We start from the raw sequence: 16,122 nt of genomic DNA, 5'->3' as shown, positions 1-16,122 counted from the left end.
GCTATCATGTGCCTGCCTGTAAATCCCATACCCTACAGACTGGTGTGTCCACTTTTGGGGGAAGAGGGGGATTTGAGGCAGGCAGTAGTAAGCATAGGTCCTCATTACGAGTGGCCTCTTAGTTCAGAAGGTGCTGATAACAGCAGTTACCAGCCACATAAGAATGATGAGATCCGCATTTTTTACCCTGATCAGCTTATTTTCACATAGCAACTGAAATCTCCATGTGAAAACCCAGGGTTAGTAAGGACTCACCTAGGGAGGCAGACACTGAATAACCGATTCCTCTAGAAATGTCTCATGTCTTTGGAAGCCCTCAGGGTCTCACTTGTACAGGCCTGAATTGTCCCCATCTCTGGAGTTAACTGTTCCTCGATTGTCAATAGTGGGGAAGATCCAGGCCATTTTCCATGGCACTCCTAATCAGGGAGGGCCTTAGGCTCCGGTCATGGGAGGAATTTTCATATAATTTCTAAGAACATATGATGCAAAAGATATTGGGTCCAAATCTCCTTTTACGTGTATTGTGCTTGGTAGGTACTTCCAGAATGAAAATGAGCATTAAAATGGCAATTTGCAGGTCTTGATTGTGAGGCATGTGAACATAGTGCATAAAAACACACTACTCTGTAATGAAAGAGTTCTTGTGCAGTTTACCATGCTAACCAAATATACTACACCTGTCGGACGAAGTTCAGTTTCTCTAAAACGGCCTTTTTAATTGGTACATAAGTGAGATGGTGTACCAAGGCATACCATATATGTTTTTATATGGTTAGTATCCACTTTCGGATGATCCAGCTGACACGTTTTTCCCTCGGGCTAATTGAAAACAATATTCATTCACAGTTCAATTAATCAGTGTAACATCAGTAGATGCTGTTGCATTGATTTATTGAACTGTGACCTGATATTTTCCTTTTCTTTGAGAAAGCTAATGGACCTATCAGCCAGAGTGAAACCTGTGTCTGTAAGAGCCTATGAAAGTTGATCAAATAAATATTTTCTTGTAAAGGAGGGTATTTCGACAGAGTAGCACATATATTCTGTTGCCTTTTGGCTGGCTCTCCCCAAAGCAAACTAGGATCATGTTTGTGCATTTCTTTGTCTAGTGTGCTGGTGTCTTAGGTGTGTGGGTGCAGAGGGCCACCGGACATGGTGAATTTGTCAGTCAGATGGGAACGGGTGATTGGAGTGATGGCTTTGTAGGTGATGCAGCTGGTTTTGAAGCTGGTACTGGACGGAAAGGGGAACCAGTGTCATTCCATAATTGTGGGTCTGATTTAGTATTTTTAGCCCCTTGATGAGGTGTGCTGCAACTTGTGGGATGCTGTTTGTGCGGAGTGTGCATGGTGGAACTTAGGTGGCCATGATCAGGGCATTGTCACCATCCAGATGCGGGAGTACCTTGGCTTAAGCAGCAGTCCTCAAGCTGCTCTGTGAGGTGATTGTTTTCACTTTCTTTAGTAGAGAGGCTGGTACCAGGCCATCCTGGTTTTTGGGCGCTTTGTTTCTAGAGGAGAAAGTGACATCACACGCCTTTTGACCTCCACTTTCACTCACAAACATACTTATACACACACACAAATTCACACTTGCACACACGCTCTCACATAAACACACTCACCCGCAAGCAGGCACAAAACATAAATGTAAAAGCATTTTTATTTGACCCAGCTGCCATGGAAGGGCATATTCATATTTGTATTACATTAATAGTGAATACTATTTTATTATTCACTATTAGTGTAATAAAACAATTGAGAGAAAACAAAGAGTGAAGCCCCACTGATGTCCATGAGAACGTGCCCGCCTCTGTGTTCTTCGCACTGAACTTGCTACCTCTGAGGCCCGGGGTCGCAAAAGGTAGCTATGCGACCCCTACATTACGTCCATGGCTCAGTGTCCAGGGTGAATCCCAGTGGGTTAGCATTGCTTGAACGCAGGGATTCGAATCCGTCCAGTCTGTAAAATTGTTCCCCTCGTGTGCACCGCCACAAAATCTGCTGTAGAACAACTCCGGTCTAAACGTGCGGCATAAGGCTCTATGTTATGAAGGGTAAGCTGCTGTGTCGACAGAAATGTAAGCACAGTTTTCTTACAAAAATAGAGATGAACAAAAAGAAATCGTAAAGGTTTTAATAGGTTTGAGAGATTCCGTGTTAGTTGGGATCAGTGACACTTCAGCGAGTTTGCTTTGTTTTGGCCTTCTGCTTTGTTACCTCACAATTGAAAGTAACGACTTGTTGCCTGAATAACGAACATTTATAAAGCACATTCTTCGTAGTGAAGAAATCTAGACGTATAAAAAATATCATATGCATTTTAAATATATCCCTGATGCGTTCATATAAAACAACTTCCTAAATTATTACTTCTGCTCTAAAACAAAATGTGCGTGGTTCTCTCTACTCGGTTGTAGACCAGACAGCGATTGTTGAGGAGCTACATTGGACTAATTCCAGTATTTCCTGAAAATCTGCATTTCTTTTCCGTTTGTTAATCCATACCTTGTGATTTCCCGATTGTGTGCGCACTCAGTGTCTTGTACATAAATCTACATTGTTATTAGTAGGCGCCCTGCAGTTGGTTTCATTGTGATTTTATAAGATTTGGGACTATGTATCCAGAGTTCTCATCACCAATCTTAATAATTTTGTTAAAAATGCAAAATTTCCAAATAGGCCTTCATCATTTTTTTTGCCCATTTGAGCAGTTTTGGAATATGTTTGTAACGATGTCTTACCAACAAAGATCCCATTTTGTTTCATCATGTGCTTGGTAATGTGAATGTTTTGTTGTGCAAGCACAAACCGGTCTGCAGTGATGCGTTGCATGGCTATGTTTGTTTTTTTAAACATGTCGCCGCCAGATATTCTGTGCTATGTAACAAGTGAGACTGGTCCACTATAAAGCTGCCTATATGTTTTTTCCATAAACAATCAAAAGTGCAGAACATTAGGGTATAGAAAACAGTAATCAAAAACATGGCTTTTCTCCTCAGGACGTATCTTCCATCAGTGCAGCAGGTGCAGTGGCACCAGGGCAGAGAAGCTTGAGGGGTTCACTGAACCCCCTGATAGTTTCTGTATTTCACAGTTTGAATAGCGGCCAAGGCGGTCATTTCTTTCGTTGCACTGGGGACCTTGACACTCTGGCTATGCAAGTGGTTCTCCTGGCAGTGGGTTATTATCCAAGATTACGCCTTTTTTGTGACTGTTGTGAACTGGGATTTATTATTGTGATGCAGAAAGGATTGTCTTTGCTCTAGGCCTAAATTTTAGGCTATCTATCTTATTATCGATGGTTGCAATAGGTAATGGCTAACAGTTTGTTATGGCAAGCATTGACCTGCTTCATCGCATTAATCAGATCTTTGGTCTCCTGTTTTGACGCCCTAATGTGGATTTGAGCGGGCGGTGGCATAGTTTTGACAAAGGTGAAAGGCGATAGAATAAACCTCTAAGTTTGTTTAACTATTGTACTGGCTGCTTCTATGTTGAGGAGGTAATCTTTACATTTTATGATGGCCCTTGTGAATTTGAAAAAAGTTGTGATTCTGGATTTCCTCTCACATCCACCACTTCTCTATACTATGCTCTGTTCGATCATGAGGGCCGTCGAATGCTGGGGCTGTATTAGGGGTTTCTGCTATGTAGTGTTATTTTATGGGCACCTATACAACCACAGCCCTCTTGACGCTAGTGGCTTCTTATACAGAAAGAGCAAAAGGCAAATGATTCTAAAAAAGATTACATCTAAAAGCTACAGAGTCTCACATCTGATTTTGTTTGTTGTGAAAAAGACAATGGCTTGTAGTGACGGAGGGAGCTTATTTATAAGTTCAAGAAACTAAAACCCAAGATCTCTCACCTGCCTTTGAGATGTTGCAACACACCAATAGGTGCTGTCAAAATTCAAGGTACCATCCACGGTTAGATCTCTTCCCACAAGGCAGAAGGATCCCATATCATATTCAAGCTTCCTTTCACATCACACCTTTAATTTCTGTCACCAGCATTACACAGGTTGCCATCATTGCTCATTTTTTCTTCAATGGATAAATGGGTCATCCTCAACCCCATCAAATTATCCTCCGTAACTATGTTGACGATACAGACATCGTATTAAAGCTGGAAAATCCCTTAAATCAGTAATCCTGTTCACTGTGCTAATGCATCCAATTTGTTAACCATTGAACCACGTGCAGCATCTTTAAATTCTACTCCTCTCAAACCAGGATCCTCAGATTTGTAACCTACACCAAGTCCCACCAATCACTCTCTTAACTCGGCAACATTCAAATCAACAGTACAATATTTTTACATCTGGGGTTCCCAGTAATGGTGCAGGTCACCACAGCCTTGGTCCCTTCACATCCAGATTACAATAGACTGTAATCATACTCTGCAGACTGTAGCAAATCCAGAACGTTACAACCAGACAACATTTACACCTACACATTGTCACCAGACTCCTTAAGAGTTATACAGTCTTCCATTGGCAAGGCACAGATTTTTCATGGCCTTCTTCACTCGCACAGGCCAACTATGAAACTTTACCCATCTTCTTGCATCTCGCATTTTGCACAGATTACCAAATTAACATCATTCCAGACTAAGCCTCCCTCCTAATTAGTGGTACGTCGCACATTGTCGCATTCTTTACAGAAGCCATCACCGGAATTGATCCCAGCAAAAATAATGATGTTCAAAAACCAGCTTTAGTTATGGAGAGCTGAAAAAACCCGAGTGTTCGACAATCATGACCTTGTCAGACATGGTATGCATCTGTAAATGTAAATATCTGTCAAACTCTCTCCTGCCTCAGTTCTTTCTTAGGTGCATGTACACGCCTTTCACAACATTAGAGCACCCATTCGAACCTGGCCCACACCACACAATGCTTCCCACACAGGTCACTCCGGGAACCCATACCTTGGCAAACGTGCAACTGACAGGCTAGCTTCTTGCCCAACCACCCATAAAGTGATTTAGGGTCACAGCAGTTGTATGAGGCGTTACACAAGCAAATCACAATTTGAACGTTCTAGAGAGACTCTAACTGAATGTTCCAGCAGTGTGTTTGTCAAGGCATAATAGGATTGCGAAGCCAGATACACATCAAAGAATTGTATTGGTGAAGCTACAGCGATGCAAAATGATGTTTGTTAAATACTGCTCCACAAGATAGTCTCATTAGTAAAGCTTTAGTTGCACACTTGTAGTGAAGCTGTTTTTTTTTTTTTTTTTAAAACACTCCAAGACACACGGTTTCCTTTTGTTGAACATACATTATCATAATTCAGTTAAACGTACGACCTACCCGTTCCAATCCCCAGCCGGCGTCCAACCTTTCAAGGTTTCATCCACGTAGTTGAATAAATAATCCTTTGCCGTCGGTCTTTAATAGTGACTCGTATATAGCGTTCGTTCGTTCGTATGGATGCCACCGTCCCATTCGATATCTGCTCCTTGTTCAGCTGCTAAAAAGATTTTAGAACTAAACCACAGAGATGAGACACTTCCTCTCGGCTGGGGCATGGTTACCTCAGATGTACAAATCTTCACCATCACATGAACAGGAAGTCACATAGATGTCTGCCTTTTTTTCTTTTTTTCCGTGCATCATGCATGCAGTTATTCATAGTCGTTTTTCAACTCTGGGTCAAGACGAAATTATTCTTCAGTGCAGCAGTCAATTGTGCAATCGTGGGCAAGACTAAACTAGGTAGTGGCGTGGAAAGGTGTGTCTGCAATTGCTTCAGTGTGCAGCCTCCAGATATGCCTGACAGCACTGGTGACTCAAATTGATAGGGAAATTTATAGGTTCATTGGTTTTATTTGGGTGTGTGAAGTGCATTCATTTACTTCAGAAGTACATTGGATTTCAGCACTAGTGTATCACCCAAGGTAATCAGTTCATCACTGAGTTAGTGCTTGAGTTCTGCCTTGTCATGATTCCCCTACCCCAAGTGACAACAGGATAATCGTTGAAATGACTTTTTGAGACCACGCTAATACTGATTATTCACTTAATGAATGACCAAATAGCTATTAACAAGGATTTCTAAAAGTTGAACATCACTTGTCCTTCATAGAGTTTGCAGGATGCAGCAGTACAGTTAGAGTTACCTAATGTGATGACATCTCAGGGGTATCCTCCAGCTGCAAGGCACTATATACATTACCCTTTCTTTAATGTCCCTTTGGTTCTAAATTAGAAACTATGAAATGCCAAAGATTTTTATGTGGTTTTCGAGACGGCCCCTTGATTATTTATTAGGTTCAGTCAGCTCAACCATTCTCCCACCTGCGAGGCCATATTCGGCTTCAGTACTTGACCAAGTTTCTTTTGGCAAGGAGAAAGATAATTAATTTCTTAGCATGTCTCACTAGGTGCAGATCCTTAACGAAACCATGCAAGGCCACCTGGTGTTCCAGAACCATTTAGATGCCCGCTACTTTTAACTAGGTGTTTGTGATCGCCATATCACATCCTTATAATGTGGAGGAAGTCACCTATAGGCTGAGAGCACAGTTTCATAGGTTCTGTCCATGTGCCACAGGCTCTTTGGTATTGTAGTACATTTTATGTGAAAAAAAAAATTGGATTAGGCAGAGTCTAAGCAAAGAAAGCAATCTCAAGGGCTCTATCCATTCTCCAATAGTCACTCCCATCTTTCTATCAGTGGCAGAAGCAGAAAAAGGTCTGAGGTGTTATTGATTAGTGTATATCCATGACGTACTTGCCTTTGAGGACTTTTATAGTTAGCTTTGCTTTAAGGGTGTTAAAGTCAGGGATCGTGTGATGAGATTGTAGGAGGCTGGCCTGGCTTATAGTGGGTACCTTCTGGTACTTGCACCTTGTGCCAGGTCCAGTTATCCCTTATTAGTAGAATGGAGGTGTTTCTAGCAGCTTAGGCTGTTAGAGGTAGCTATGGCAAAGCAGCTTAGGCTGAACTAGGAGACATGCAAAGCTCCTACTATACCACTTATATAGCACAATATCATAAGAAAACACAATACTCAGAGTTACTAAAAATAAAGGTACTTTATTTTAGTGACACTATGCCAAAAGTATCTTAGAGGATACCCTCACTTGGGAGGTAAGTAATATACACAAATTATATGTACACAAACCCAAAACAGGTAATTAACAGTAAGAAAAGTAGTGCAAACTATGTAGAATCACAATAGGATGCAATAGGTAGACATAGGCCTAGGGGCAACACAAACCATATACTCCAAAAGTGGAATGCGAATCACAAATGGACCCCAGACCTATGGGAGGTTGTAGAGGGTCGCTGGGACTTTGAGAAAACAGTAAGGGTGTCCAAGATACCCCACACCAAGACCCTGAAAAGTAGGAATAAATTTACCCTACTACGCCAGAAAGACAGTATAGTCGAGAGAGGGGATTCTGCAAGAACCACAACCACCAGCAAAACACTGAAGACTGATTCCTGGACCTGAGGACCTGTAAAGGAAGGGGACCAAGTCCAAGTGTCCGGGGGGGGAGGGGGGTGTGTCAGGAGCCCACTAAACCCCGGATGAAGGGGCAAAAGGGCTGCCTCCGGGTGGAAGAAGCCGAAGATTCTGCAACAACGGAAGGGGCCAGGAACTTCTCCTTTACTCAGAAGATGTTCCACGGCGTGCTGGAGGTTGCAGAAGTGTTTCCACGCAGAAATACAACAAACAAGCCTTGCTAGCTGCAAGAGTCGCGGTTGAGGATTTTGTTTGCTGCTGGGGACCAGGAAGGACCAGGATGGACCAGGATGTCACCCTTTGGAGGAGGAGACAGAGGGGGTGCTCAGCAACTCAGAGAGCCCCCGCTGAAGCAGGCAGCACCCGCAGAAGTACCGGAACAGGCACTTAGAAGATTTGACGACAGCGGTCGACTCAGAGTCACAAAGGAGGGTCCCACTACGTTGGAGTCCAAATCAGCAAGTTGGGCAATGCAGGACGGAGTGCTGGGGACCCAGACTAGGCTGTGCACAAAGGAATCCTTGGAAAAGTGCACAGAAGCCAGAGCAGCTGCAGATCACGCAGTACACAGGATTACTGTCTGGCGTGGGGAGGCAAGGACTTACCTCCACCAAATTTGGACAGAAGGGCCACTGGACTGTGGGAGACACTTGAACCCAGCTCCTGTGTTCCAGGGACCATGCTCGTCAGGATTAGAGGGGACCCAGAGGTCCGGTGATGCAGAAGTTTGGTGCCTGTGTTGGCAGGGGGAAGATTCCGTCGACCCACAGGAGATTTCTTCTTGGCTTCCAGTGCAGGGTGAAGGGAGACAGTCCTCAGAGCATGCACCACCAGGAAAAAGTCGAGAAAGACGGCAGGATGAGGTGCTACAATGTTGCTGGTAGTGGTCTTGCTACTTTGTTGCAGTTTTGCAGGCGTCCTGGAGCAGTCAGCTGTCGATCCTTGGCCGAAGTTGAAGAGGGAAGTGCAGAGGAACTCTGGTGAGCTCTTGCAATCGTTATCTGAGGAATAGCCCAGAGGAGAGACCCTAAATAGCCCAAAAAGGAGGATTGGCTACTGAGAAAGGTAAGCACCTATCAGAGGGGGTCTCTGACGTCACCTGCTGGCACTGACCACTCAGAGCTGTCCATTGTGCCCAAAACCTCTGTATCCAAGATGGCAGAGGTCTGGGACACACTGGAGGAGCTCTGGGAACCTCCCCTGGGAGGTGCTGGTCAGGGGAGTGGTCACTCCCCTTTCCTTTGTCCAGTTTCGCGCCAGAGCAGGGCTGGGGGATCCCTGAACCGGTGTAGACTGGCTTATGCAGAGAGGGGGGCACCATCTGTGTCCATCAAAGCATTTCCAGAGGCTGGTGGAGGCTACTCCTCCCCAGCCCTTCACACCCATTTCCAAAGGGAGAGGGTGTAACACCCTCGCTTAGAGGAAATCCTTTGTTCTGCCTTTCTGGGACCATGCTGCCCAGGCCCCAGGGGGGCAGAAACCTGTCTGAGGGGTTGACAGCAGCAGTAGGTGCAGTGGAGACCCCGTAAAGCAAGTTTGGCAGTACCCGGTTCTGTGCTAGAGACCCGGGGATGCATGGAATTGTCCCCCCAATTCCAGAATAGTATTGGGGTGACAATTCCATGATCCTAGACATGTTACATGGCCATGTTCGGAGGTACCATGGTGACGCTACATATAGTTATTGACCTATATGTAGTGCACACGTTTAATGGTGTCCCCGCACTCACAAAGTCCGGGGAATTTGCCCTGAACAATGTGAGGGCACCTTGGCTAGTGCCAGGGTGACCACACACTAAGTAACTTGGCACCCAACCTTCACCAAGTGAGGGTTAGACATATAGGTGACTTATAAGTTACTTATGTGCAGTGTAAAATGGCTGTGAAATAACGTGGACTTTATTTCACTCAGGCTGCAGTGGCAGTCCTGTGTAAGAATTGTCTGAGCTCCCTATGGGTGGCATAAGAAATGCTGCAGCCCATAGGGATCTCCTGGAACCCCAGTACCCTGGGTACCTCAGTACCATATACAAGGGAATTACAAGGGTGTTCCAGTGTGCCAATGAGAATTGGTAAAATGAGTCACTAGCCTGCAGTGACAATTTTAAAAGCAGAGAGAGCATAAACACTGAGGTTCTGGTTAGCAGAGCCTCAGTGATACAGTTAGGCACCACACAGGGAACACATACAGGCCACAAACTTATGAGCACTGGGGTCCTGGCTAGCAGATTCCCAGTGACACATATCAAACACACTGACAACATAGGGTTTTCACGATGAGCACTGGGCCCTGGCTAGCAGGATCCCAGTGAGACAGTAAAAACACCCTGACATATACTCACAAACAGGTCAAAAGTGGGGGTAACAAGGCTAGAAAGAGGCTACCTTCCTACAGAGGTGATATGACCCAACATGTTAAGGTTGCAAATATTTATATAAAGAATTGGAATTTTTAAAAGTCAGATTCAGGTCTGCAAGTTATTTCATGTAATCACCATTTCATGTGTCTTCCACACAGGAGCCATCATTCAAATACCATAGGTGGAAAATTGGGTAGTGCTGCCATCGTAGGCGACCACTTACATATCCACAGTTGGTTCTTCAGTAACGTTGTTGGCCAACCAGTTCTGTTTAGTGATGCTTGCTTGCAAGAGAGTTACCCGTTTTGCGACCATGGAAAAATATTCAGGTGACCTGTTGCCATGCAGCAAGTCCAAAGGGGTGTCTCGTAAAACAGGTCGTGCTTCAGGGGAAGGCTGGATCCCTCCTATCAGCCATTCATTGTCTGTAATTAGAAGGGCCTCCCGATATTATGATTTAACAGCAGTGACGCCCCCTCACCCCCCATCATGTGTATCAACAGCCTTTATCTAGACTAGGGCAACTTGTGGGGCTCCACCTTTCCACATGACCGAGTACAGCACTTGTGCGATCCTCATCAAAAACTGCTTTGACACTTTGAAATGGTGTTCTGTATTGTGAATAATTCTTGGTAGGTCAACAATTTTGTAAATTGCCATACACCCCATTAATGAGGTTGGTGTTTGCCTCTTGCTCTCAGATCCCCCATTGAGAGAGACTTAAACATTGGAAACGCATGATCAGTCAATCAATCAGTGTTTTTAAAGCGCAGCTACTCACCCGTTAGGGTCGCAAGGCGCTGGGGGGTTGGGAGGGGCTGGTGGGAGTGTAGCGTGTACCGTTGAGGTGGATTAAAAAAGCCATGTCTTCAGTTCCTTCGTGAAGCTGGGGAGGGAGGTGGTTTGTCTGATGTGGATGAGTAGGGTATTTTAGGCGGTGGCTGCACGGTAGGAGAATGAGCTTCCTCCTGTTCTGGTTTTCCTGATGTGGGGAACTTCTGCGAGAGAGAGCTGGGCTGAGCGTAGGGCCCTGTAGGGTACATGGAAATTGAGTCACTGGTGCAGGTAGGCTGGTCCGGTGTTGTGGAGGGCTTTGTGTGCATGGGTGAGGATCTTGAAAGTGATTCTTAGAGTTGGCAGTGTCGGGGTAGGTCGAGGATCAGTCTGACGGCGGCGTTCTGGATGTTTTGCAATTTGCGGGTGAGTTTTTTGTTGATTCTGGCATAGTGTGTGTTGCCGTAGTCCAGTCTACTGGTGATGAGGGCGTGTGCGACAGTCTTTCTATGTTTGAGGGGATCCATTTGAAGGTCTTGCAAAGGGTGCGGAAGCAGGTGGAGGTGACTAAGTTGATTTGATGATTCATGCTGAGGTCGGGGTCCAGGATGATTCTGAGGTTGTGGGCTTGGCTGGCGGGGGTGGGCAGGTTTCCGAGAGTGTGTGGCCCCCAGGAGTCGCTCCATGCGTTGGGTTGAGGGCCCATGATGAGTACTTCTGTCTTGTTTGTGTTGAGTTGAAGGCTGCTGTCTCTCATCCAGTTGGCGAGTGCTTTCATGCCTCTGTGGGAGTTGTCTGTCCTTGTCGGGTTTGTTCGAGAGGGAGATGATGAGTTGGGTGTTGTCGGCATAGGAGATGATGTTTATCCTGTAGCTTCTGACGAGGGTGGCTAGCGGGGCAATGTAGACGTTGAACAGCGTGGGGCTGAGGGAGGATCCCTGGGTCACTCTGAGGGTGGTGGGTGTGGGATCTGCAAGTATGGGGGTGAGTCTATCTCATTGTGTTCTGCCGGAGAGGAAGGATTGGATCCAGTCAAGGGCCTTGTCTCTGATGCCGGCTTCGTGGAGTCTTCTTATCAGGGTGTGATGGGAGACAGTGTTGAAAGCCACTGAGAGGTCAAGTAGGATGAGTGCCACCGTCTCTCCCCGTCCAGTAGGGAGCAGATGTCGTCTCTTGCGTCCAGGAGGGCTGTTTCAGTGCTGTGGTTTGACCTGAATCCGGATGGGGAGATGTAGAGGATGTTTTGGTCTTCTAAAAACGTGGTGAATTGGCTGTTGACTGATTTTTCAATTACTTTCACAGGAAATGGAAGTAGTGAGATGGGCCTGAAGGTTTTGAGGGTCGGTGGGGTCTGCCGAGGGTCATAAGCCTCAAATTAGTGATTATGCCTCAAAGATCATAACATTTTATGTGCTTGCATCTCATGTCAGTCTGCCAATCAGTCACTCTGCTTCCTTTTGTGTGTAGGAAAATGGATAGATTTATCCCAGTTAAGTTTTAGGCCACCATATCTCCCCAAATATGCCGAACATTTGCAACGGTCATCTAATGCACCATAGTGGATAATAAACAAATAGAAACAGACCATACGCATATAGAGACACCTTATCCTCTTCTAATCTCTCCCAGCTCTGCCCCTGAACCATCGAGTTTCTTTGGATGCACTCTGCCAGAGGCTCAGGAGCAAATGCAAACTGGAGGGGTGAGCGATCATCCTCCTCCCTGATTGGTTCCCCTTCCAGTTGGGGATGAAGGACAATGAAGCATTTACGCACACGTTGGCTTTCAACTTAGTATGTGGATTTTAATAGCCTGTATGAATTCGGGACCTAGGTTCATTTTAGCAAGGACTAAGAGATGCTATTACAAACGCCACTGCGTGAAAGGGTTTCTCAAAATCGACTAAGATTAAAGTGCATGGATCAGACTTATATAAGCATCGCTGGCAAGTTTATTTTGTTCCTAGTAAGTATACCAGACATAACACAGTTTTGCTCTGGGTGGACGAGTGGCCTGATCACCGTTACTGTTTTCTTACCATGACCTACTATAAAACCTTGGTCTCTGTATTATTGAGGGAGATCGGCCTGTAAGGGGAACACTGATCTGGTGGTGTCCCATGCTTAGGTCTTACTGTGATTGTTGCAATTTGTAAGCCCTCTGAAAGGGGTCTAGCTGCTAAAGAGTATTGTAGCATATTCCATAGGTGTGGAGCAGTAACTCCGAAAAGTTGGCTAAAGAATTCAGCTTGGAGACCATTTGTGCCAGAGTTTTCTCTAACCTCATTACTTTAAGAGCCCCAGAGTTCCTCAGCAGAGAACTCAGCCTCCAGCTTCTCTCTCATGTCCAACAAACATTGCACATCAAAAATAAAGTATCAGGTGTATAGAAGGACTGTTGTGTTGTAGAAAATAATTTAAATGTTATTACCCTTGCTTGCCATCCTCTCCAGGCAACTCAGTCCAAAAGCCAAATTTATTGGCAAAGAGCCAAAGACTTATGTTTCACACAGGTTTAAATATCCTGCATCACATTTCAGAGCCTATAATGGTTCTCATGTGTCCACCTACCTGGGTGGTGGCAAATGGTGAGTGCATGTAATTACCTATGTCAGTAAGTGTAATTTCTTCATTACTAGTAGAGGAGGTTCATGGACATTGATCAGTGCCCATGCTTAACCTTGAAGGGTCTGTGGTATTATGATGTATCCTTCATTAGAAAAGAGAATGGTTTCTGAAAAAGGTGGCCGCACCCTCTATACTGTGCTGAACCCTCAATGGAAGACTCTCAAATACATATATGTATATAGGAAATTACATGGTTGCATATGTTGACTTTCCAATATTAACAGCATCTACAGTAGACCTGAGTCATATCTTGCTCCATCTTACTGTTTATTAGAAGATGCTTCAAATCAATCAACTTAAACACAATGATTCCACCACCACCCTCCCTAATGTCCTCTCCAGAAGCAACTGTTCCCAATAAACATTTGAATGCATGCCAGTGTCCACTTTTTGAACATACCCACAAACCTTTCAACTAAAATAACCATAACTTTAGTAAACACTCATGGGAAGGAGGCGCAGTGCTTAGGTGCCTTATTGATTGATAAACATTGATAAGCATGAAGAAAAAGCGAGCACAAATAGTGCACGTTTTTCCAATATGTTGCCCAGACCTACTTCCTCCGAGCATCTAGGCGACACACTATAATGTATTAAATATTAGCCATCAAAACTTAATGTGTATTAGGCTGGGTGGCAAAGGTTTGTGCATTGTTAATAGCCTTATCTTAAATACAAGTGGTAATTCAGATAATTGAGTATTGGAGTTCCCCCCTCTAATGGCCAGTTCATATTTTCCACTAATGTGGTCTGTTTCTGGCTGTTTTTGCTGGGCTGCTACATTTGGGAGGGGTTCCCCTTTCTACTTTGCTTTGTTTGCTGGATCAGTTTTTTTGCTCACGTCACCTATTGTAATGTGTTTTCTAGGGGAAAGCCCCATATGTTTCCTCCTCCTTTCATCATCCTCCAACGGGACCTGAATTTATTTGTTAACTTTTTGATGGTATCACCTTTTATGCACAGACATTTTCTGTGGCTTCTCACTCTAAAAACAGTCTTTGTTATTTCTGTCTTTTCAGCTCAACAAGTGAGCGAGATGCATGGTCTTATCGTTCACACTCATTTTGCCTCGTTCTTCCCAGCCAAGTTGGTGCTTTAAACATAGGCATCCTTTCTGCCTAAGATGATTTTCCCATTTCATGTTGGCTCATCCATTACACTGTTGACATTCATCCATTCCCTGCATTCCACCATAGAGGAGGAGAAGCTCCATCACTTAGACCTATGTCAGACTCTGATGGTTTACATTGACAAAACTAGGGATCATTAGATTGCTAATGATTTACATACAGTGTTCCAGGATCCAGACAGTGAACCATCTGCCGCTGCAGTGTATCTTGTTGAGATTTAGCCTGCACAATGTTAACTGGGACAGTATTCTGTAACATTCAATTGTGCAAATTGATAGTTAATAAAATGTTGTTTGTTTTGTAATTTTCTTTGAAAAGAGACTTTGTAGGTGTTACGATAGCTTTAAAATTAATCTTTTAATGCCCTTGTGTGATGTATTTTCTCCTTCTGTAGGTTCAAGACAGGCCAGATCAATGGAGACCTGCTGATCTATCATGTGCTTTTGACTTTGAAGCCATACTATGCGAAGCCATATGAGATTGTAGTGGACCTAACCCATGCTGGACCTAGTAATCGTTTTAAAACAGACTTCCTTTCAAAATGGTTTGTGGTTTTCCCTGGCTTCGCTTATGAAAATGTCACAGCAGTGTACATCTACAATTGTAACTCTTGGGTTAGAGAATATACCAAATACCACGAAAGACTCCTAACGGGCCTCAAAGGAAGCAAAAGGCTGATTTTCATCGACCCATCTGGAAAATTGGCTGAGCACATTGAACACGATCAGCAAAAACTACCAGCAGCCACTTTGGCTTTGGAAGAGGATTTGAAAGTGTTCAGCAATGCCCTGAAGCTTGCCCACAAGGACACCAAAGTTTCAATTAAAGTAAGTTGTATGTTTTCTTCATTTGAAGAATATTGAGGTAGGAATCTGTTTATTGCATCAAATTTCATAGTGCAGATTTTTCTAAATAAATACATTAACGTACTTCCACACTAAGAGAAATACTTTGTACTAGAGTTAATACCAAATGGGCTTTAGAGTTGAAGTTCATTTAACACATTTCCTGCTTCATAATTCCAGCTCTTTAAGCTATAGGACTGGTTCACGTTTGTCTTCCCCATACTTGTTCTGACTTCATTCAGAAGCAGAGTTAGGCCCTGCTATCCTGCCTGAAGACCAGGAACAACAATAGTGAAATAATTTGATTGTACCTGTTTCCGGCATTTCATATTAAAAAAGACAGTGAAATGGGCCTTTAGTACTCCTACCGCATCTGTAGCATATACGTTCTTCATGTGCCTCGATATGTAATATCTGTCATTGCAAATGCAAGCCACATTATCTCCTGTGTAGCCATTTAAAATTGTTTCATTGTAGAAAATATCGTAGTTAGGTTGCTGGTAGTTGCTTAGAGGTTCAATTTTTGCGAAGACTTTTGATGGAGACTTCTAGTTGCAGATTCCTCACCTTTAAATCCCCCCCCCCCCCTCCGAGGAATCAGCTAGATCCGTAGAATTTTCTGAGCAGTACCCCTTTATGCCATTAGGTGGCATTGATCAGCTCTACATTTATCGTCAGTGCCAGAAATGATATTGCGGGTCCTGTATAGGTGCCACCCGGGGTCACTGACATCAATTCTTTTCTGTCTGCACCAGCTAGTGCCGATCTGAAGGGAGCTACCCCGCAGTCACTTTTTGACTGTCCTTTTTTCAACTTTTTACTGAAGATTTTTCATGTTTTCTACTCCTGGTGCGTCAATGAAGTCATTGAGGAAGGCCATGTTTAAGCCCTGAGGGTCA

At 44.2% G+C, this 16,122-nt stretch overlaps 1 protein-coding gene across 8 annotated transcripts in view; it reads left to right on the top strand.

Annotated features, from left to right (window-relative positions):
- NF1 (neurofibromin 1) overlaps window positions 1–16,122 on the top strand; it is a 1,379,374-nt gene that overhangs the window by 920,466 nt on the left and 442,786 nt on the right. For all 8 annotated transcript variants that reach the window (XM_069226659.1, XM_069226655.1, XM_069226657.1 and 5 more), the window contains one exon: window positions 14,773–15,205. In XM_069226659.1, coding sequence (XP_069082760.1) covers window positions 14,773–15,205 — 433 coding nt within the window. The remainder of the gene's footprint in view (window positions 1–14,772; window positions 15,206–16,122) is intronic.

The sequence above is a fragment of the Pleurodeles waltl genome, chromosome 3_2 (assembly GCF_031143425.1).
Source record: "Pleurodeles waltl isolate 20211129_DDA chromosome 3_2, aPleWal1.hap1.20221129, whole genome shotgun sequence".
Taxonomy (NCBI): domain Eukaryota; kingdom Metazoa; phylum Chordata; class Amphibia; order Caudata; family Salamandridae; genus Pleurodeles; species Pleurodeles waltl.
The sequence above is the reverse complement of the archived record's forward strand: the minus strand, read 5'-3'. Positions and strand labels throughout refer to the sequence as shown.